At 41.3% G+C, this 23,973-nt stretch overlaps 2 protein-coding genes across 2 annotated transcripts in view; one reads left to right on the plus strand and one right to left on the minus strand.

The window, feature by feature from the left end:
* MAPDA (N6-Methyl-AMP deaminase) overlaps nucleotides 1-20,549 on the minus strand; it is a 24,779-nt gene extending 4,230 nt beyond the window's left edge. The window contains exons 1-10 of the mRNA XM_055088280.1: nucleotides 20,414-20,549; nucleotides 20,023-20,285; nucleotides 13,794-14,022; nucleotides 13,422-13,552; nucleotides 12,636-12,696; nucleotides 9,053-9,137; nucleotides 6,447-6,528; nucleotides 4,188-4,314; nucleotides 3,055-3,144; nucleotides 415-544 (exon numbers count right to left, since the gene is read on the minus strand). Of these exons, the coding sequence (XP_054944255.1) occupies nucleotides 415-544; nucleotides 3,055-3,144; nucleotides 4,188-4,314; nucleotides 6,447-6,528; nucleotides 9,053-9,137; nucleotides 12,636-12,696; nucleotides 13,422-13,552; nucleotides 13,794-13,853 (766 nt within the window). The 5' untranslated portion in view covers nucleotides 13,854-14,022; nucleotides 20,023-20,285; nucleotides 20,414-20,549. The remainder of the gene's footprint in view (nucleotides 1-414; nucleotides 545-3,054; nucleotides 3,145-4,187; nucleotides 4,315-6,446; nucleotides 6,529-9,052; nucleotides 9,138-12,635; nucleotides 12,697-13,421; nucleotides 13,553-13,793; nucleotides 14,023-20,022; nucleotides 20,286-20,413) is intronic.
* LCMT2 (leucine carboxyl methyltransferase 2) lies at nucleotides 20,450-22,566 on the plus strand. The gene has a single exon (XM_007124096.4). It carries the CDS (start codon nucleotides 20,450-20,452, stop codon nucleotides 22,508-22,510), a length of 2,061 nt encoding a protein of 686 aa, XP_007124158.2. The 3' UTR covers nucleotides 22,511-22,566.
* The last annotated feature ends 1,407 nt before the right edge of the window (nucleotides 22,567-23,973 follow it).

Raw genomic sequence — 23,973 nt, forward strand, 5'->3', positions numbered from 1 at the left:
AAAAAAAAAAAAATATATATATATATATATATATATATATATATATATATACTTGGAATCTTGCATAAGTCTTAATTTTTAAATAAATGTTATACATTTTCATAACATATGTAAATTGGTTAAAGTCATTCCAAAATACTAGACGACCCTTATTCCCTCAATATAATACCTGGTTCCAGGAACTGGGGAATGTGGCAGTGAACAAGACAGATAAGGGCCCTGCTCTCATGGAGCTTATACTCTAATGGGAGCTAAAACTTCCTGTTACTTAAATAAGGCTGAGAAAGCATCACTTAACTTCTAAATGATATTTATATATTTAGAACAGTGCTTCTCTACATATGGGTTGCAACCTGGGGGCTGGGGAGGAAGGGACAGTGAGTTGTATGGAGGACCTAAAGCCTTAAGCCTTACCGAGCGGTATCTGGTGTTGCCTCACAAAGTCCACCAGATCCAGGGATCCTCCCTCCAAGGAGTTGAGAAATGTGCCATGCCCAATTCGGTCAGGAAGCAGGTCCAGGAGTACTTGTGTTTCTTTTTTTTGGTTCCACGGCACTTGGCTGCTATGCTTCCACGGAGGGAGCAGTGGACAGCTTACTAAGTGGGATACAGCAGGGAGATCTAGGTTGTAATACATACTCAAAAGTAGTTCACCTCATTACAGCTTAAAAATGGAACACTTTTGGCTTCAGATGATTCCACTTCTTCCTCAGATCAGACCTGGTGCTGTCAGAAGCAAAGATGTAGCTGATGGATTCATAAGACAGATCCCACACCTGAGACTGGGTCAAATGAAATGTTTCAGCTGCCAGCTGGTACTCTTGAGAAAGGTGTGTTGCAAAAACACCCTTATCGTCGGTCGAGCGGTATCTGGTGTTGCCTCACAAAGTCCACCAGATCCAGGGATCCTCCCTCCAAGGAGTTGAGAAATGTGCCATGCCCAATTCGGTCAGGAAGCAGGTCCAGGAGTACTTGTGTTTCTTTTTTTTGGTTTGGAATCTCAAAAAAAGGGGAAAGAGGGCATCAATAACCTCTTTCAGTGGTTCTTAAAAGTACTTTTTTCTATACCCAGTCCTCTGGGAAGGTAATGCAGACATTCTGGAAAGCTGAACCACTTAGACCTTCCAGCTTTATTCTTTGCCTTTTATTTTCTCATTTATTTCCCGGTATTCTTCTAGATTCATTTTGATGATAGTAACTATGGAGTCAATAGCCTTTTCACACACATTCTCCTTTAAACCTCACAAGAATCATACAAAGTATTAAGATGAAGAAATCAAAACTCAGAAAAAGTCATTTTCAAAAACAAAATCTCACAACTCTATATGCATATGTGTGTTCCGTGTTGTGTATATGTCTTCACACATATTACAAAAAGGGATAGAAAAAATAATATAAATAACAAAACTGTTAATAGGATCAACTCAGGAGCAGAACTGAAGGGGACCTTTCATTTTTTATTTCTTTACTTCTACTTTACACTATTTCTCTACACGTGGATTTTCTTCAGATACATAAAACTTTTGTAGTTAAAAATATAAAGCATTTTAAAGAAAAGCTGTCCCGGCTCACAGAGCTAGTGAATGGTGGAGATAAGGGTGAAACCTGGCTCCATCTGACTCCGGGGCCCAGACTCCATCCACATACAGTGTGCTCATGTTCTATCTTGACAAGGCTAGCTAAGGGCAAACCACAACCACCATGAAAATGTCTGGCTGTGCTCTTCATCTCCTAGATAGCCTAAAAGACAAATGACCATAACATGTTGAAATGAAATGTTTTATATCCAATGGACCAAACAAGAAAAGCCACAGAAATTAAGGTAAAGAGCAGGTTCTGATGCTGTGCACAAAGGCCAGAGGTAACTGGCCTCATGCTGGCTGTTCTGTTATCCTGACCAATGACTTCAATCTGGCATCAGTTTGGTCAAATAGAGGGTGTCCTACACGTGAAAGATCTTTTGATCAGAGTGTGGAAACATGGATCCTAGATTTTAAGTTCTGCCACTAGATTACTGACTCTCTGCTTGTAGACATGAAAAAGAGCCAGTACTGACACGAAGCTCCAATTTTTTCCCTAGTCTTTAAATCATGACCTTAATTCTCAAAATAATCATACGAGGTAAGTAGATTAAGTATTATTTCCTGCATTCACGAAACAAATCCAGGGGCTTCCCTGGTGGCGCAGTGGTTAAGAATCCGCCTGCCAATGCAGGGGACGTGGGTTTGAGCCCCAGTCCGGGAAGATCCCACATGCCGCGGAGCGGCTGGGCCCGTGAGCCATGGCCGCTGAGCCTGCGCGTCCAGAGCCTGTGCTCCGCAATGGGAGAGGCCACAGCGGTGAGAGGCCCACGTACTGCCAAAAAAAAAAAAAAAAAAGAAATCCAAATTCATCAAGTTGTATAATTATGTACAGCTTTTTGTATGTTAAAAAAAGAAATAGGTAGAAGTACTGAGGTAGAAAGTAAATCCGTCTGTAAAATGGGGAAAAGTCCAGGAGTCCCTTGCTTGCCTCACAGGGATGTGTTGATTAAGAAAGTGACTGTTCTCCAGCTACTCTCTGTGCATTAGCTGCACTGTGCTCATGCTGCCAAGGAGCTGGGGCCACAGGGGCACTTGATCTTCTGCTGAGCCTTATAAAATGATGATGAGCTACTTCCTTTCTTGCCAGTGTATGTGACGTATTCAGGTCCCTTCCCTGCAAGGACAGGTGAGACAAACTCATGCTTTTCTCAGTGTCACCTTGCCGATAACAAGGCTGCTGATATAATTCATGCATTTTCTCTAGCAAGCTGTCAATTAAGCTGTTTTAAGGACACAACCGTAGTGCACGTCAACAGCCAACCCCAGGAACCACAAAAACATAGAAACAGTAATGTGAGGGACTAAAGCAAGTTATGCCTTCATCATTATAATTTACACAAAAATATTTCTACTTTCTCTTTCTAAAAATGTTTTCCCAAGCCAGGTCTATCTTTAGCCATGTACAAATGATTATTATTTTCCATTAATTATTTTCCATTGTAATCTACCCTCTCCAGCCTAATTTTACAATATTATTTACCTCTGAAAGATGCAATGCCAACTTCAGACCTGATTTTTTAGCTTCTAAAAGAGGTTCCAAGAAGTCTTTTGCTTGTCCTACCTTGAAGACAAAAGTTAAAATGAGGATGTATGAGTATAGGCAAACTGAAGAACTGGGTACTCTGTCTCAATAAAAAAAGAAATAAAATAATGGCAGAAAAAAAAACGGCAGATGGACTTATTTGCACATTTTGTTTATAAAGTATCTACAGTGTGCTAGACATGTTAGAGAATTCAAAGCTGGCACAGACACAGTCCTTGCCCTCAAGAATCTTAAATATCAGTGAACCTGATGACAATCAGCTAAGCTTGATATAACAGTCACCAAATTTTACTTTTGGAAGGATATCTAGATATCTAAAGCTAAGAAGGAGAACTCACCTGATTCAGGAACCAGCATGACTAGTAAAGAAAGCTTCTATCAAATGGACGGATGAAACAAGGCCAGAACGGCCCAGGTTTTGACAAAGCCGTAAGAACCAGGTTCACAGGACTCTCTAATTCAATGGTTTTCAACTGGGGTGATTCTGCCCTCCAGGGGACATTTGGTAATGTCTACAAACATTTTTGGTTGTCACAACTAAGAGGGTGCTGGTATCTATCGGGTAGAGGCCAGGGATGCTGCTAAACATCTTATAATGTACAGGACACCCTCCTACAACAAAGAATTCTTTGGCCCCAAATGTCAGTAGTGCCACAGATGAGGCACCCTGCTTGAATCTGACCAAGAAGCTCTAGACCAGCCTTTCTCAACTGGGGCTTCTGTGAGACAATTAAGCCCTAGCCATAATTAAGCATTAGACATGGATTACATGTTAATAAATTAACTTCTCTAGTAGAATGGTACTAGCTGTGAACCAAAATAAAATAATCATATTGTCATGCAAATCTTTTTCTCTTTTTTTAGGGGGCTTAATTCTTTCACAGAACCCTGTCTGAGAGCAGTTGCTATAGACGTTCTGGTTATCCAGGGCAGGATACGGCTTCATCCACACAGAGAGTCTGCTGGACCTCTGGAGAAAGCAGCGTGCTCCAAGCTAATCCTCATCCCACAAACTGATTCTACCTTTTAGAAATAAAATGTATTTTGGAAAAGTAACTCACAGTAGGGTCTCCACTGAGGTCAAGGCCAAGAACTGTATCCTCAGTAGAAAGGAAGAACTCTTCAGCAAGTTTAACAGTCTCCTTGGCTACTGAAGGGCCACCTCTTCTGTCGACTGATATCAAATACCTTTGATACAAGAAAAACACAGTTGAAAATGAGTATTGATTGTGTAGATGAAAAAGACAACTCTTGAGTATGACCAGAGAGGTATGGCAGGCTACATGGAATACATCTTACTGGAAAAGTAGAGCCTGACTAACTTGACATCTTACTTTGCCATAAGGAATGAGACATAAATTCCTAAACAGCAACAAATATCTAGTTAGTGTTCAAAGTTCTATCTCCTGTTTTTTGTTCATGTATTTGTTTTTTACAGTTTGATTTGGAATCCAACTAAGGTCCACACATTGTGTTGGTCAATGTGTCTCAAGTCTCTTTTAATCTATAGCCACTTCCCCCATGCCTCCACCCTCTACCTCACACCTCCCCCAGGCCTCTTTTCTTGAATTTATTTGTTGAAGAAACCACATCATTTTTCCTATAAAGTTTCCCACATCTGATTTTGCTGATTGAATCCCCATGTTGATAACATGTTCTCCTGTCTCTTGTATTTCATATGAATTGGAAACTCGATCTAGTCTAGAGGCTTAATCAAATCAGATTCAATACTGAGGCAAGAGGATTTCATAGGTGGTGATGGTTCTTCCATCAGGAGGCTTAGATCCCTTATTTCCTTAAGGGTTACAAGATTGGTAATATTCTAATTCTAACATGTATACAATAGCTGATACAAATTCATTCTTCATACATTAGCTGGATTCCTACAAGGAATCAAATACCCAGAGAACCCCTGTTAATATTGTGTAATTTTCCTCCAGCATTTATTAGTTTATCTATTTATTCACAAAATAAATCCCTCCAGCATGTATTTATTTACAAAATTTGGATCAACGATATATAAAATGCAGTCTTTTTTTTTCCACTTAACAATTTCCCCTGCAATTAAATAATGTTAGAAAACAATATAAATCATATGAATATAACATAACGTAATTGTCCTCTGATTGTTGGACATTTTAGGATGTTTTCTACTTTTTGTTATAAATAACACTACTGTGAAGAATCTTAACATTAATCAATCTATTTCCTTAGGATACATTTCTAGAACAGAGTTAGTGGATCACAGAGGGAAATTATTTTTATAGATCTTAATACCTCTTTAGAGAGGTTTTATTAATTACATATGCTCACCAGCAGTGTGTAAGTTCACAAACACTGGTTAATAGTCTTTTGGGGGAGGGGGGTGCCTGTTGAAATGGCATTGTAATATTTCTTTTTAAAATTATTTGATTAGTCAAGTTAAATAGTTTTCTATACAATTATTGGCCATTTGTATGTCTTCTTTTCTGACTTCTCTTGTCTTTTGCCTGTTTTTTTTTAATTGGGTATTAGTCCAGTTAAGCTTAATTTTGAGAGATTTTATAGCCAGAAACTATACAGTTAGCTTTCTTCCTTTCTTCCTTCAAGGACTTACTGAGCCCTAATTATGTGCCAGCTTTGTTCTAAGTACTGGTGGGGTAGTGGTGAATCAAAAGACAAGGGCCCTGGCCTCACTGAATTTACACTATAGCGGGTGAATGTGTATATACAAATAAAACAAGAAGACTTCTGATCTTGTTAAGAAGCGTGCCATAAAGGAAATAAACGGGGTGACTAGAAGATGCGGGGAGGCACTTTAGATAAGGTGGTCAAGGAAGGCCCCTCTGAGGAAGTGACAGCCACATTGAGACCTGAATAATGAGAAGCCAGCCATGCGAGGATACAGTGGAGGTGTGTTCTAGGCAAAAGTAACAGGAAGTACAAAGGTGCTGATGTGGGACAGTCTTGGCCTACTTGAGGAACAGAGGGTGGGCCAGTGCGTGATAAGTGACCAGTGGTCCAGATGAGGCTGTTGAAGTAAGAAAGGCAGCCACGTGGGACCTTGCAGGCCATAGTAAGAAGCCTGGATTTTCGCTGAAGAGCCATGGGAAGCCATACTTCACAAGGGCAACAGGACTCAGAACTTCACTGCCACACGAAAAAATTCAGAATTGCATTCTCAACTTTAAACAACAAGGTTCTTGACTCTGTTTTTTATTAAAAGATAAAAATCGGTTATTGGTTGATTTATAAAAATCCACTATACTCAGGCTCAAAAGAGTAAATTTTTCACATTCTAGTATTTTAAATGGTGACCACTAAGGTACAATGCTTCTTACCTAACATCAATGTCTATGTTTTCTTGTTTGGACTGTTTTATACCCTCAAGTACAGATTCCACATAAGTCTTTTTAGTCATTCCTGGAAAGGACACAAATAAAACATTTTTAAAGAGATCATCAACTACTTCATCCTTCAACATTTAGCATCCCTATATGAACAAATACATTTTCACTTTGTGTGTGATACGGGTATGGTTAAAGATGAGTTATGGATACATTTTAGTAAATACCATTCATACTTTAATAAAATTGAAAAAAAATGAAATACTAGAAAAATGAAATTTAAAAAAAAGACATAAAATTCAAGCTTGTTTAAAAATTATTCTCAAATTCAACAGACATTAAGTTACTCTCGGGACTTCCCTGGTGGTACAGTGGTTAAGAATCTGCCTGACAATGCAGGGGACACGGGTTCGAGCCCTGGTCCGGGAAGATCCCACATGCCGTGGAGCAACTAAGCCGGCATGCCACAACTACTGAGCCTGTGCTCTAGACCCTGCGAGCCACAACTACTGATGCCCACGCACCTAGAGCCCGTGCTCCACAACAAGATAAGCCACCGCAATGAGAAGCCCACGCACCGCAACGAAGAGTAGCCCCTGCTCACCGCAACTAGAGAAAGCCTGCGCACAGCAACGAAGACCCAACACAGCCAAAAATAAATAAATAAATAATCAATAATTAAGAAAAAAAACAACAAACTACTACTCTCACAAATTGGTATAAAAAGTTTAAATGCTTGTTCAAACCAAAACAAGAATAACAAAAGCACTTTTCTGGGAATTCCCTGGTGATCTAGTGGTTAGGACTCTGTGCTTCTACTGCAGGGGGCATGGGTTCGATCCCTGGTTGGGGAACTAAGATCCCCATGTGCATAGTGTGGCCAGAAAAAAAAAAAAAGCCCTTTTCTAAGGCCTGTCCTTAAAAAAAAAAAAATGCCAGAAAATTTTTTCTCTACTAGCAGAATGTTTTCCTGCTTGTCCAGGAAAAAATCCTCTCTTGGTTTCCTTTTCCCTCAACCCTGGTCAGACTCAGTGTTTCTCATCCAGGGCACTAGAGACATTCTTTCAAGTTCAGGTGCTCAAGTCCTCCTCTTCTGTGGGGCTGTGAAAAAGCACTCTCCAGAACAACCTCCTCTAAAATACTCTCATACCCCAGTTATAAAATGTTTACGTTTAGTGGAAAATCTCTAGAAAAAACACAGACAATTATAAAGAAGAAAAATAAAAATAACCTGTAATCCCACCACTCACAGATAACCACTGGCTGTTTTTCTAAGTGTGTGTATATGTGTAAACTTATATATAGATATAGATATATAGTTTTGAACAGATGAGATGCTACTAGGTATATATGTATCCTGTTCCTTCATTTAACACTGTATTCTGAGCATGTCTTCACGTCATTAAAGTGTCTTTGCAAATATTTTTAATGGTTGCCAAATATTCCATTAACCTTTATTTAACTATTCCCCTACTGCTGCATACTTAAGGTGACATTCCCCTTTGAATCTCCATTTGAAGAGTCAACTAGCCCTAATAATTGGCAGGTTTCTTCTTTCCTTCCCTTTTACTATCCTCACCAGTATAACATGGAACTGATCCTACAGTTTAAAAATGTGAGATAAGAATCTTCTGCTCAGGGGGAGGAATAAATCGGGAGATTGGGATTGACATATACACACCACTATACATAAAACAGATAACTAATAAGGACCTACTGTATAGCACAGGGAACTCTACTCAGTACTCTGTAATAACCTGTATGGGAAAAAAATCTAAAAAAGAGTGGATATATGTGTATGTATAACTGTTTCACTTTGCTGTACAGCAGAAACTAACACATTATAAATCAACTATACTCCAATATAAATTAAAAAAAAAAGAATCTTCTGCTTGTCTCATTTCAGCACTTACTTTACTATATGTAGTTTCAAAAATTTTACCCCCTGAATGAATGCTGGGCTACACATATCAGGGTGCAAGATGATCTGGTAGGGCCTCTTTAGGTCACAGACAAAGTGCTAAGGAGGACCCAAGGGCACCATAGAATATCTCCTGATGCTGCTCTTATGGAAAGAGGGTCCCAGGAAATTTCTCCAGATCACGTCCAGATCCACTCATCTCCATCCAGAGAGGTTTTACCACATCACAGCTTGCTCCTGGCCTAAGATACCATCAGTCCCTGAGACGTGACTCAATAACCTTCATTTCAGTGATTGTCATGAAATGTGATTCTGCAGCCACTCATTGTCTCACAAGTGCCTTGATGCAGGGAACTCGAACTAGCATTTATTTAAGACAATGCAACTATAAGGAAAAAGTGTTCTTTTCTCAGAGTGAGAAAAATAAGAACAAACAAAATGTTTGCAGGTCTTTTTATTTCCCTTCAACAGATAATACCTGACCTGATTTTTTAAGTTAAGAATAACTCACTCATTAATAACATACATCATTAATGTACATCAGAAGATTTGGACCACTGACCCTACTTTTACAATAGTGTGAAAGTAAATACTTCATAGTCTCAACTTGCAAACATATGCATCATCAAAGCACATGAGAAAAACGATAGACATCTGCTGAGAAGTAGTTAGATTCTACCTGTAGCATTTTCTCTGGGCGTGCTCCTTAGTTCCAGGTACTTGACACCATCGTCTGCAAATTCTTTAATGACATCTTTCGTGACCTGATAATAAAGGCAATGTATGCAATATTGATTATGTTAGTGTAAGCGTCCCAATGAAAATGCCACGTGCTACAGCTTTATTTCATGCATTAAATTTGATTTGCAAGGAGTGTTGGGAGTCTCCCACATGGTGAGGATGACCTGCTTTGTCACACCCCTGGTGGAGGCTGTGACAAAACTACCACATTTCCAATAGCTCCCCTTACCCACCCCCCATACTCACATGAAATCCAAATCTGCACGTCACCCACACCTTTTGTTTCTCTTCTCCCCTTTTAACCATTTCTCTATTTCCTAATGAACAGCAGACTGATAAAACAGAGGCAAAACTAAAACCAGTAAAACCACCTATGAGTGTATACTATTTGAAATTTCATTACATATGGAAATAAGCAACTAAAATGATTAGGTAGTACTGATGTACCATTTAAAGTCATTGCTTAAGATTCTTATTCAAGTTATCTAGGAATAAGTTGTATTTTTCAAGAATTTCTTCCGGCAGGGTTAAATTTCCCCCAGAAGTACTTAGGAAGATTCTTCTTAGGCAAAGAAAATGGGTGATAAATTTGAGTAAAACTGTATCCAATCTAGCACAAAACTAAACAATCCAAAAATTACTAAATCACCAAGATAAATGATATCTAAAGGCTGAAGGCATGTTTCCCTTCATTGCCATCAACCCTAAAATATACCAAATCTAGAAGAAAAAAGGACCAAGTTAGAAATGCTGTGACAACCAGCCCTAGTTAGTCCTTACAGCTGGTATCCTACTCTTAACCTGCTTTGACCACGTGCACATGGGCATGCAGGTGCGGCATCCTGGCCAAGGAACAAGGCTGGCTGGTTGTGCAGACGGTGCCTAACTGGGTGGCCCCGCCTTGGTGGATTAATTGCAATCAAAGATCTGGGCCTCATCTTTTTTCTTTACACTAAAGCCAAAAAAGGAATTTATTATAACATGAACATAACAGGTGGCTCGGATTCACCGGGAGGTCTGGAGAATCAGCCTCAGAGATTACATAGCTCAGGACTACACAAAAGCATTCAAAATCACGTGACACCCCTGGACCAAGCAAGACACCACTGCTTCCTCCACCACTGAGCATAACCCTGCAGCCTCTGCAGCATCATCACAGGCACTGGACCCCATAGCAGTGCTGTCTCAGGAACCCCATGATGCTGCCACTGCCACCACCATAGCACAGGCCTCATCTTTGCAGGTTGAGGAACTCACATCTTATCATTGCTCCAGAACTAAGCAGACCCAGAGACACCCTACCCCAGCTCACAGGAGACTAATGCAGAAGCCTATTTGTAATGTATGAATTGCCAGCGAGGGTGGAAGTGAGGGTGTGAAGCGATCCTATCTACTATCCAGGGCACCCCCTTTCTTGATGGTGAGGTACGTGTGAAACCAAATAGAACAACAGAAGGTTGCTGGCAAATACTGATTGAGAGCAATGGGAGAAAGATTTCTCTAGGCCACATTAAGGCCTGTGGAATCATCTCTAGCTCACGTCCAAGAACACTTCCCTAGGGTCCATATCCGTGTTGGCCAGATTCAGCCCTTTCTGCTCCATGCAGCAACAGGTACCGAGGGCAACTCTTGGCTCTTTGGGCTTTCCTCTCCTATGCGCTGGACTGAGAACATCTACTCAAGTACTTTCTTCAGATAGAATCCATCACAATTAGTTAAGTTTCCGCTTACTCCAAGGATGGTAAGACTGCACATCTTGAATGAGAAAGAACATGGGCTCTGGAATCGGACAAAATAGTCAATTCTGCCACTTACTCGCAGTGAGTGAACTTCAACAAGTTACACTTAACCTCTTTAGGCCTCAGTTTTTTTCATCTGCAAAAAGGGAACAATAAAAATGCCCACCTCGATAGGGAGGTTGGGAGGGAGACACAAGAGGGAGGAGATATGGGGATATACGTATATGTATAGCTGATTCACTTTGTTATAAAGCAGAAACTAACACACCATTGTAAAGCAATTATACTCCAATAAAGATGTTAAAAATAAATACCCACCTCAGAAAGTCATCTTGAGTATAGTGTCTGGCACATGCAATAGTTAATATTATTTGTCACATTTCAATCCTGTCTCTTTGAGATTACACCCAGTCACCATGACTTGACTGTTAAGTGATCCCCACTCAGTCCCACATCTGTAAACAATCTCTTGGCTTACTCCCACACATGATTCATTTATTATATGTAAATGTTATTAATTTCACTCTCTGGGGCATCTCACTGTCATCCTCTCAACCACCTACAGGTGTTCGTCTAAGTAGCACTAAGTCAAATGCTACAGAATCTTAATTCCTCGCCTCATTTTAATAAAGCTTTTTACCAACTTTGGAAGGAATGAAACAATGAGCATGGCATATGATACCCATGAAGCTCTCAGAATCTAAAATTTTATCAGGTTTGCTCTGTTACACTCAGCAACAGAAAGTGAGACAGAGCCTCCTGTGGTGGACATTCCTAGCAGGGTTCAGTGGTACCTGTTGAGTGGCTGATTAGACAATGCTCCCTTGGGTTCCTATAAATCCCTGTGCATGTCTGTAACACAGAGCTTACCTCATGATGTTGGATTTATCTTCTTATGCGTCTGTCTCTCCAGTCTGACTATAGATTCCTGAGGGGCAGGGACCATGCTGATCTATCCTTATATCTCCCAGTCTTTAGCATGGTGCTTGGAACATTGTGGGCACTCAGTCAACTTTTGTTGAACTAAACTTTTAGAGTTAACCCTCCTCCAAAAGGTGATTAATTTACTTAATAACTATCATGAGGATCAGTCTCAGCCAAGGAGGAAAATTCTTTCTTGACCAGTCAAAAGTCACCTCTCCAGAAACACAGGTTACACTTCTTACTTTGCATTTTTTCTAAGCGTTAAGAACACTGATAGGATTCTGCTTCTCTCCAGTTACAAAGAGAATATTAAAAAATGCCAACATGGTCAGATCAATATACAGAAGCCAGTCTGCCATATCAGACTCTAGTATCACAGAGCTTCAGCTAAGGCAACACAGTGGAGTCCTCTAGCCCTTCATCCCCAGAGGTAAGGCACAATTTCCCTAGGGATTAATCATTCAATCTGTAAGCACCTTTTGAACTTTCTTCATTCTCTGTAATGTCCACCCAGGGGCAGTTCAAAGTATCCCAAGCAATACATGTAAAGTCTGTGGTCAGATATTTCATATATATATATATGTAAAACAGGACAAGATTTTCTCCTCCACATTGTCCACTACCTAATAGAAGATTCTGATCTTGGTTCTTTCCTCATATCTTTTATAATGAACATATCTTTTGATATTAGCTCTTAGGCAAATGTCTTACATTATTTTTTAAAAGAGTTACCATAAAAAAAGCAGAAAACATTTTTCATCAGATTCTTGATGACAGCAAAAGGTCACGTGAAACAACAGAAGGGCATCAATTACTTACTAATTTTTAAACCAGTCTAAAAATTACTTCATTTCTCACCATTAGAATATCTTCAGGGCCAGTAGTAAGCTGATGAATAATTTGAAACATCTGGAAACATCTGCAACATGAAAAGTTTTAACGTACTTTAGTCATCAAAAACTTCACTAAATTAACTGATTTTAGGCTAATAGTAATCATATATTTATAAAGAACTAGAGAATAGGTTTTTCAAAAATTACATTGATCTGGAGGGATAATCAAATGACTGAAAATCATATGTTACTTTTAAGTGGGAAGTAATAGTTTCCCTTCTCCACCCCCCAACCCCTACCCCAAGTGGTAGCAGGAAACTGGGGAAAAAACCAACAAGTCTATATTTTCAAGTCTAAAGAATATTACAGGGGTTTCCCTGGTGGCGCAGCGGTTGAGAGTCCTCCTGCCAATGCAGGCGACATGGGTTCGTGCCCCGGTCTGGGAAGATCCCGCATGCCGCGGAGCGGCTGGGCCCGTGAGCCATGGCCGCTGAGCCTGAGCGTCCGGAGCCTGTGCTCCGCAACGGGAGAGGCCACAACAGTGAGAGGCCCGCGTACCGCACAAAATAAAAAAAAAAAAAAAAAAAAAAAAAAGAATATTACAATATAGTGTAACTTCACAAACAATACAAATCACTAAAAATACTGTCAACAGTCTGACAGTTGGAAAAAATGCTATATGTCAAGTTATACTCTCCATACCAGATGGCTACCCTATTCCTTTAACTATAAAAATCTGAATCCTTACATACTATTTACAATTGCAAAATAGGGAAAAAAAGAAGTATGTCCACAATCTCCCCAAACTCACTCTTCTAAAGTTCTTTTCTTTCCCTTGTCAATCATAGTCATCTGATAGTGGATTTTAAGACCTGGCTTCTTGGCTATTAATTTCTTTATGGTATTGGAACTAATGGATCCATTCAAGTGGGCATGAAGTTCCTAAAATAAGAATACAATCAGTAAAAACTTCTCAAGTCCACTAGATTCATAGCATCATAGCAGGTGCTTGATGTTTGTAGTCTGTACTAGGCAAACTGCCTACTAGATGTAGCTATATAACTTTTAAAATGCACAAAGTTTGCAAATTCTACCTATAAAATGTACTTGTCTTTTGTGAAAAGAAACAACACAGAAGTCATTATAATTAGCAACACTCCAGATTCCGTGGTTGAATTCTCACCACTTTAGGTAATTTTGAGTAAAAGGTTGTCTTCCATGGCTGTTGTTCTTCTGCCTCCATCGTGATTTAGCAGAATAGCAAGGTCCTTCTCCAAACACTTATTCTTGGCATGAACAATGCAATGTGGTTCAGTCAGTAAGTTCTGTGGTCTTGAATTTCCTTCAGATTGCTTCACTTCCACCTATTTTGATAAGATAAACAGTATACATAGTTCTGGGCTCAGCCTCACCTATTTAAATGAATGTGAATATTTTCAGACGTTGATGCAAAAGCAAAGAAACAGGTTTTGTTAATTTATTCCTCTAAAGACAAAAGCTACTCCAAAGCTAACTTAAGTGAGCCAACACCCTGAACAAGAAATAAGAAAAGCCCTCAAGCTGTTAAGAGGTGGATTAAAATCTGAAATTTAGTAGGGTATATTCCTTTACCTATTAGCACTTTCTATAAAACTACTTCTAAAACTAGAAATTTATAAGACCTATTTTGGGTCCAAAAGTTTACATTTTTGAACTATTTAAAATATATAAAGGAAGAGGCATTGGAGTCGGATGGACCTAGGTTAATCCTTTTACCAGTTCTGCTCTTAAGTAGCTGTGTGGCCTTAGTCACTTTTAACCCCATGGCTTCAGTTTATTTGTAAAAATGGGATAAAAATTCGATAAAAATGCAGAGTAGCTGTGAGGATTAATAAAGTACTTTAAATTCCCCTCTTCTATGTTCCCACATAATCCAGTGACTACCTTTAACTCAGCACTTTATCACACTGTATCTCAATCACTGATTTACTTGTCTTTCTTCCTCACCAAACTATATAAACTTCCTAAAAACAGGGACTGTGGCTTATACTACCTCCCTAGCATCTGATAGGGATAGAGTAGGATAATTAAACAGTTACTTTAAAAATCCCACTAAAGGATTAAAGACAGAAAGGGAATTTCAAGGGAGTTTGGGAGACTGTTGTAAGCTAACAAGCACTCAAAAAAAGAATCCAGTAACCTAACAACAATCTACTCTACCTTGAAGGAAGAACAGGTGCATCCAAGTATCAGATGCACTCAAGCCACAAACCCTGATAGTTAAAACATAAGACAATAGATACCAGGTCTGAATCTTGTTACATGAAGTCAGGGAGTTAATAGTCCTTGAAGAGTAGCATTTGTGTGTGTAGCCAAGACAGAAATACAGGGAAACAAACTAGGTGAAAGGGGACATTATACTGAAACCTGAGATAAATTACCATATTTTAGTATATGTTACCACCTTTTTGCTAATATACATATGATTTAAATAGCAGCATGACAGTCCTGGTTAAACCCTTCAGGGCCAAAGGAGGAAATAATGATGTAAGCCTCGACGTCTGCCCAAGAATGAGGAAGAAGGTGGTCTTCTTCCCCTCCCCAATTTTCTTTTGTTTATAAAAATGAAGCCCTCTCAGTCCTGGGGCAGAGCCTTCTCCCCTGCCCACCTGCATTTCTTACAAGCATCCCATGCTAATAAACTCACTCTTTGGTAACTCCCTGGCAGTCCAGTGGTTAGGACTCGGCGCTTCCACTGCACGGGGCTCAGGTTTGACCCCTGGTGGGGGAATTAAGATCCCGCAAGCCGTGCAGGCGCAGCCTAAAAATAAATTTTAAAAAAATTCACTCTGCCTGCCACTTTCCCTCTCAATGAATTCTTTCTGCGCCGAGACAGAAGTACCTGAGTTTCAGCAAGTCCTGACACCAGGAGAGCGGTTTCAATTAAAAGACAGTGGGAACTACAGAGCCCGTGCGCCACAACTACTGAAGCCTAGAGCCCCTGCTCTGCAACGAGAAGCCACCGCAATGAGAAGCCCGCGCACCGCAACAGAGTAGCCCCGGCTCACTGCAACTAGACAGAGCCCACGCACAGCAACGAAGACACAACGCAGCCAAAAAAAAAAAAAAAAAAAAATTTAAAAAAAGACAGCGGGTTCGAGTCCTTCCTAAGTCAGGGATCATGGGTTCAAGTCCCAATCTGAGGTGCAGGTGGGTTCGAGCCCCAGCCCGTGGGTTTGAGTCCCACCCGAGAAGGAGTGCAGTTTCACACCTAGCACAGTGCCCAGCATTTTGTAGGTGACAAATAAATCCTAATTTCCCTTTACCTCTGAAGGTGGCTTATAAATTAAGACAAAATTCCAAGTGAAATTTAGTGATTTTCAAAGTATGGTCCTCAGATATTAATGATGATGACGTTGATAAGAATAGCAGTTTCCATTCAGAGCCTACCAGTTAAGTGGCAAGCACTTTTAATAATATTATCTATAATCTTCCCCATAAGCTTGCAAAATAAATATTTTTACCACATTAAAAATCACTAAATTGATACTGAGAGGGTTAAATAAGTTACCAAGATATTAAAATGGGCAATTAAGAAAATAGTTTATAGAGATCTAGACAGAGCCACAGAAATCCACAGAAAGGCTAACCCAGTATGAGATAAATTTCAATAGAATTTCAATAGAATGCCATAGTAAGTGCTTAATAGTAACAAATGAAAAAAGATAGACTATTTAATCAATATGTTTAATATCTCTACTGAAGTACATAAGAGATGTCATTAACACAGAAAAACACCTTGACATAGTAAAAAGTCAATTGTCATAAATTGACCTATAAAGTAAATGTTAATCAAAATATTCCCAAAATTATTCCTTAGAAATTGATTTTTAAAGTTCATGTGGAAGACTTAACTTGTAAAATTATTCAGAAAAAAATCTGAAGCTCAGAAGAATACCCAATATGGGTGAAGGTGAGAGTAAAAGTTCTGGTGGGAGCAGAACTTGGTATGATATTTTTGGAAGTTACTTTGGCAACACACACACACACACACACACACACACAAACCCACATACTTTTTGACCCAATAATTATACTTTTAGGAATTTATCCTGTATCTTATAGGATACGTACAAATACACTTCTTGTAGCATTATTTATAATAGCAAAAAATTGGAAACAACCTACATGTCCATCAGTAGGGTACCAGTTAAATTAATTGTATATCCATCCAACTGAATATCTATGACTATATGGAAAGACTTCTATAATATAGTGTTATTTCCAAAAAGTAAGTTGCAAAAAACATTGTTTACAAAGATGACATTTATAAACAAAGCATGTGTGTATACACACACACACTCTTATTTATATATATCTTTATTCCTAAAATAGGTATGAAAGGATACATAGAAAACTGTTTGCACTAGAAAGTGGTTTGGAAGCGGCAAAGGTCAAGGGACAGAATTTTACTTTTACTTACCTTATAAAGTTTTGTGCAATTTGAAGGTTTTACAACTTGCATGTAATACCTGATTACTTTTTGAAATAATTTTAATAAATTAAAATTTAAGTAATAAATTTAGATAATTAATTCACTTATTACTTTTAATAAATCAATTAAAATAATTAACAAATTATTTTTCAGAATTGTTCATAAAATAATTAAATAACTTTTAGAAACCTTGCAAAACAGCTTTATTAATATGATTTACGAGAGGGAAGAACTTTTACGTTTAGACAACAGAATGACAGCCTGAAAAAGCATTTAGGACATTTCACATAGCAGGCTGTTAACAAATGTTACAGATGGCTAACTTTTCGTATAAATTTTCAATCCTTCTCTAGGATCCTGACCTGATTTTGTGGCACATTTCAAACCACCCTCCAGATTGCCCCTTAACTAGTTGTGAGTAAATTTACTGACCCAATAGCTACAATGTTAACCTATGGAAATTTGAAAGCCATCAAAGCAAGCACAGTTTTTACACATTTTAAAAAGTTGTTTCACTGATCATTACTTAAGCTATTGCTATCAACAATTCCATGCCCTGCCAGATTCAGTCTGCCTGGGCTGGCTTTGGCATGGATCAGAAGCAGGTGGGGTGGGAGTGATGTGCCAAACGGCAACACATTGAGATAAGATATTTCTACATTTGTACTAATATTTCATCAAGTTAGAGCAGGGCCAGAACCAGGTCTCCTGTTCTCCTGGAGCAGGGGTCCCCAACCCCCGGGCCACGGACAGGTATTGGTCCCTGGCCTGTTAGGAACCCGGGCCACACAGCAGGAGGTGAGCGGTGGGTGAGCAAGCAAAGCTTCATCTGTATTTACAGCTGCTCCCCATCGCTCGCATTACAGCCTGAGTTCCGCCTCCTGTCAGCATTTTGGTGAGTATAATTATTTCATTATATATTACAATGTAATATTTACATTTATAGCCGCTCCCCATCACTCGCATTACAGCCTGAGCTCCGCCTCCTGTCAGCATTATGGTGAGTATAATTATTTCATTATATATTACAATGTAATAATAATAGAAATAAAGTGCACAATAAATGTAATGCACTTGAATCATCCGAAACCATCCCGCCCCCCGACCCCCGTGGAAAAATCGTCTTCCACAAAACCGGTCCCTGGTGCCAAAAAGGTTGGGGACCACTGTGCTAGAGAACTTTTTTCCTCCCCACCCTCCACCCCTGCCCCCAAAAGGGAACTCAGGATAATAAAAACACTTGTTACTATTTATTAAGCACTTAGTATGAGCCAGGCATTCTGCTAAATGGCTTAGATGGTAATGTTACTTGATTCTCATAACAACCCATGAGGTATTACTGTCTCATTTTACATAAGAAAATATAGATTTTTAACAACCGGAAAACAACTGTAAGGCACCCAAATCACAAATTTTGCTCCATTCTCTTTCTTCTTGAATCACTTTTCTTGATCTGTTCTTTACCAAAAAAGTAGTATTTCTAATATATCATGTACATTTTACTAACTTGTCATATAAAAATTCATTTCTACAGCACAGTATATTTTTTTCAAAGTCCTACAACTTTTTTTTTTCTCTTTGACCCTCGATAAACCCTGAAACACCACACAAAGCAGCACTTAATCCCCTCATTTTAGAAATGACTATCTCAAAGTCCAGCAAGCTCAGGGGAGTCCTTCTCCCATTCCAATTCCAAACTCCTCAAGCGTTCCATAGACCCAGCTGCCTCAGGCTGAACTTTACAACTCAGTCACTACCTTTATAGAGACAACGAAAGCCTTCAGACATGAATTCCCTCTATTTCTCTCTGCTTTCCCTCACACTTAAATTTATCTTTATCTATACCCCTTCTTCCCTCATGAATCAGAGAAAGAGGATTCATTCTCCTGTCCCCAAGACTAATTTGTGCCCAGGATCCCACTCCTTCCTATCTATTCCAAGTCATTACTCCACTAATCTTCTCACTTTTCTGTTCATCAACCTCTCTCTCTCCAGTTGCTAATTTCCCTCAGGGAACCACCAGGTAAGTACAGTACTTGCTTCCACCTTAAAAAAATAAAAATAAAAACAAACTTTCTTTGATCCCCCATTCCTCTTTAAGTACTGTCCTGTCTCTTCTCTCCTTCTCAGCTAAACTTGAGCTGCCTCCATTTACTTATCTCCCATTCATTATAACATGGATTCTGCCCTTACCACTCCACAGAAATTGCTCTCCCTAAAGTCATTAAGAGCTCTTAAACACCAGTTCTAAATGACACAGTTCCAGTATCCAAATCCAAATTGGCTGGACTCCAAAACTCATGCCCTTCACCATTATGCTATACTGCTTCAAGGTAACCATACTTATAGTCATCCTGATTTCCTTCTCCATCTCAGTCACCAAATCCCAATTAATAAGTTACAAATCCCGTAAATATCTCTGCAAGCGATTTCCTACGGGTGACGACTCCCAAATACCCAAATTAGAAACTTGATTATTTTAAACCTCCAAGACTCAGACAGTATCAAAGGGAATAATCACCTCTCTTCCATGATTCCCTCTTCCACAGATATATTCAACTTTGTCCTAGAAAACAGAACTTTGAACGTGGAGGGGAATGTCATTTTACAGCTGAGAAACAAGAGGCTTAGTGGTTTACTTATTGTCAGCTTAGCACAGAGCCGTGAATACAAGGGAATCAATAGTGTACATCTATGGGGAAACATTGATTGGGTGAGTCACAACTTCTGTAAAGGTTTCTTCATTTTGCACCTGGCCTCACTGGCTTGTTTTCAGATTTAAATGGGATCTCTTAGTAAGTACTCGTAGTTAGCATCCGAGGAGCGACCCCTTCTCCTTGCCCACCAAAGTCAGTAGTTCTAACCCTGCTTTGCCCCTACCACTCAATGCAGACCCTGCCGTCCAAGGAGCTCTGGTTGTCAGTCCCCACATACTCACCTCTTAAAGATTTTTGTCAACAGTTGAGTCAATTTATGACAGCTTAAATTTTCACTTCAGACAGGAAGGTTTGTAGAAAAGTGATAACCCGCGCTTCCCTGACACAGTCTACGTGTCCACAATAAGCCGCAGCCGTCAGTCTAGCCGCGAAACCGCAGTCCCCGAGAATCAAAGAAATGTCGATCACAGCCGAACGTCAGCACCAGTTGCACCCTCCTCAATCCTGATTGGCGATGTGCGCTCTTCCCGGAAGTGACGCACCCCTGTCAAAAGAAGAGGCGTCACGGGGCGGGGTGCCGGGGCGGGGTGGGTTTGGTTTTTCCGTACAGAGTCCGCGAGGTGGCTACTGGGAAAGGCGAGGTGGCTACTGGGAAACGAAAGGGCAGCTCACCACCGGGACTGACCGTCGCTCCTGACTTCCCTAACCATGGGCCCGCGGAGCCGCGAGCGTCGGGCCGGGGCAGTGCAGAGCACCAACGACAGCAGCGCCGTCAGCAAGACCTCCCTGGCTGCGCGCGGGTACGTGCACGACGCCTTCGCCGCCTTGCTAGTTCCAGGGACCGCGCGCCGCGCGCCGCTCATCCACCGCGGCTACTACGTCCGCGCACGCGCCGTGCGGCACTGCGTGCGCGCCTTCCTGAAGGGGACGTGCGCGGTCCCCGGCGCGCCTCGCGCCCAGATCGTGTCCCTCGGCGCTGGCTCGGACTCGCTGTATTTTCGCCTCAAAACTGCGGGTCGCCTGACCCGGGCTGCCGTCTGGGAGGTAGATTTTCCGGACGTGGCACAGCGCAAAGCGCAGAGGATTCGAGATACGCCGGAACTGTGCGCCTTAACTGGGCCTTTCCAGAGCGGGGACCCCGGGTGCACGTTGTGCTTTGAGAGCTCAGACTACTGCATCCTGGGCCTGGACCTGCGGCAGCTGCAGCGATTGGACCACGCCCTGGGCACCGCGGGCCTTGACGCAGCTGCACCGACTCTGCTTCTGGCTGAGGCCGTGCTGACCTACCTCGAGCCGGATGATGCCGCGGCCCTCATCGCCTGGGCCGCGCAGCGTTTTTCTAATGCCCTTTTCGTCGTCTACGAGCAGATGAGGCCGCGTGACGCCTTTGGCGAGTTCATGCAGCAACATTTTCGGCAGCTGAATTCTCCCCTGCATGGCCTGGACCGCTTTCCCGACGCGAAAGCCCAGCAGCAGCGCTTCCTTCAGGCCGGCTGGACCGCCTGCCGTGCCATGGACATGAATGAGTTCTATCGCTGCTTTCTTCCCGCAGAAGAACGCCGGCGCGTGGAAAATCTCGAAACTTTCGACGAGTTTGAGGAGTGGCATCTGAAGTGCGCCCACTATTTCATTCTGGCCGCTTCTCGGGGAGACGCCCTCTCCCAAACTCTGGTGTTTCCACCCTCAGAGACGTTTCCTCGGATAGACCCTGCTTCCCCTTCAGGAGTCTTCCCTGCCAGTGTAGTCACTGGTGATAGCCAGGGCCCAGACCTTAAGAGATATGGCCACGCCTCGGTCCTTTTGAGCCCAGGTCTTATTCTCAGTGCTGGAGGATTTGGAGAGCAGGAGGGGCGACATTGCCGAGTGAGAAAGTTTCACTTGCTCTCAAGATACTGTGACTTTGAATGGAAAGGCAACCAAATATGCAGTAGGGGGACTGGAGCTCAGTGGGATGGACGCCTTTATCACACCATGACAAGACTTTCAGATACTCAGGTTCTGGTTCTGGGAGGGAGACTGTCCCCAGTAACTCCAGCCTTGGGGATTCTCCAGCTTCTTTTTTGCAAGAGTGAGGATAATAACCCTGAGGACCTAAATGTCACAGTCACAAAGGTCGGCCCAGAAGAAGATTCCACTTTGTCATGTTGGCGCCATTCAACAACAGAAGTGTCCTATGAGAATCAGAGATATTTGTTTGTGTATGGGGGCCGCAGTGTGGCAGAACCCGTACTAAGTGACTGGCATTTCCTACATGTGGGGACAATGGCTTGGGTCAGGATCCCAGTAGAGGGAGAAGTACCTGAAGGTCGGCATTCCCACAGTGCCTGCAGCTGTCAAGGGGGAGCCCTCATTGCTGGAGGTCTGGGTGCTTCTGAGGAGCCGTTGAGCTCTGTACTCTTTCTGAAACCAATCTCTTGTGGATTCATCTGGGAATCAATAGCCATCCAGCCTCCCATTACCCCAAGGTACTCCCACACAGCTCATGTGGTCGATGGGAAGCTTTTGTTGGTTGGAGGGGTCTGGATTCATTCCTCCTCAGTTCCTGGAGTGAGTGTTATTGATTTGTCTACAGGACTGAGCTTCGAGTATCGGATTGACACAACATGTGTGCCATGGCCGTTAATGTTACACAATCATACCAGCATCCTCCTTCCTGAAGAGCAACAGCTCCTGCTCCTTGGAGGTGGTGGGAACTGCTTTTCCTTTGGTACCTACTTCAACCCCTGTACAGTGACATTAGACCTTTCTTCCTTAAGTGCTAGGCAGTAAGGACTGGACTTGTGATATATTCAGGACCACTAAAGTAGACAATAAAGCTTTCCAAAATAGTATTTGACTCTGGCTATAGATATTACCACTCCCCTGTTCCCACTCCTTTTTCTGTTTTTGTTTTTTTCTTGTTAGCACCGCTGTTCAGTGCAGAAAGAAAAAAAGTTGTTAAAACACACACCAACATTCAAAGAGGTGGTACAAAAATAAAACATAAATAGGCCTATCTGAAGAGAGTGGTCATATAGTCCTAAAGTAGGAATTGGGGGCCTTTGGATCCCTGTATCTAGTTTACTGGTCTTCCTCCCATTTTCTAATCTGAGTTTATCCATTTATTGAGTTACAATGACCTTTAGCCTAAGTCAAGTGAAAATTTTCCCAATCCCAGGCTTTGTGATTTTAGATGGGACCTCGGAAGAAGTTTCACACAGATCCTTGGTAAGAATACAAGGTTGAATATAGGTGAAGGGACATGGTATTGACCTCATTCTTCAGGTATGAAATCTGAAATGAACCCAGTTGCAGTTTGATTAAAGCATTGTGCCATTTAGTGCAGCAGAGAACTCTGTGATACCTTTAATAAGACACATTTGTACGACTTTATTGACACATGGTTTTGTTCCATTTTTTTGCCACCGGTTCCATATTTATGTAGATTTATAAGTGCTAATAAACCAAACATTTGATTTCTCAGCTCATTTTGTACATGGTATGAAAATGTTTTGCTCCAGATCTACTCCACCCTTCACTATGTTCTGTGTCCCAGGAGGCCAACCTTTACGAATTGCATCAATGAGTTTACTTGTTCTCTGGTGTTTGGTGAGTTCCATCAGTCAGAGGTACCAGAGAGGGATGGTTGGACAGTGAGTCAGAGTATTCCAGGTGTTTCCCCTACCAGTCTGCAAGTTGGCTGCAGCTGCATTCTTTTTTTTTAAAAATAAATTTATTTATTTTTGGCTATGTTGGGTCTTCATTGCTGTGCGTGGGCTTTCTCTAGTTGCGGTGAGTGGGGGCTACTCTTTGTTGCGGTGTGTGGGCTTCTCACTGTGGTGGCTTCTCTTGGTGCGGAGCACGGGCTCTAGGCGCATGGGCTTCAGTAGTTGTGGCTCACGGGCTCTAGAGCACAGGCTCAGTAGTTGTGGTGCACGGGCTTGTTGCTCTGCGGCATGTGGGATCTTCCCAGACCAGGGCTCGAACCCATGTCCCCTGCATTGGCAGGTGGATTCTTAACCACTGTGCCACCAGGGAAGCCTGCAGCTGCATTTTTTTCGTAAAAGCCACAGCTCCTGTCATGTAGTCTTCTATAAGTTATAGCTGTAACTCTGCATCACTCCAAAGAATTCTGTATCTTAGTTGCATTAACCATATTTTAAGTGTTCAATAGGAACATGTGACTAATGGCTACAGTATTCGACAATATAGATGTAGAACATTTCCATCATTGCAGAAACATCTGGACTCCA

Source organism: Physeter macrocephalus, chromosome 11 (genome assembly GCF_002837175.3).
Source record: "Physeter macrocephalus isolate SW-GA chromosome 11, ASM283717v5, whole genome shotgun sequence".
In the NCBI taxonomy this organism is placed as follows: Eukaryota; Metazoa; Chordata; class Mammalia; order Artiodactyla; family Physeteridae; genus Physeter; species Physeter macrocephalus.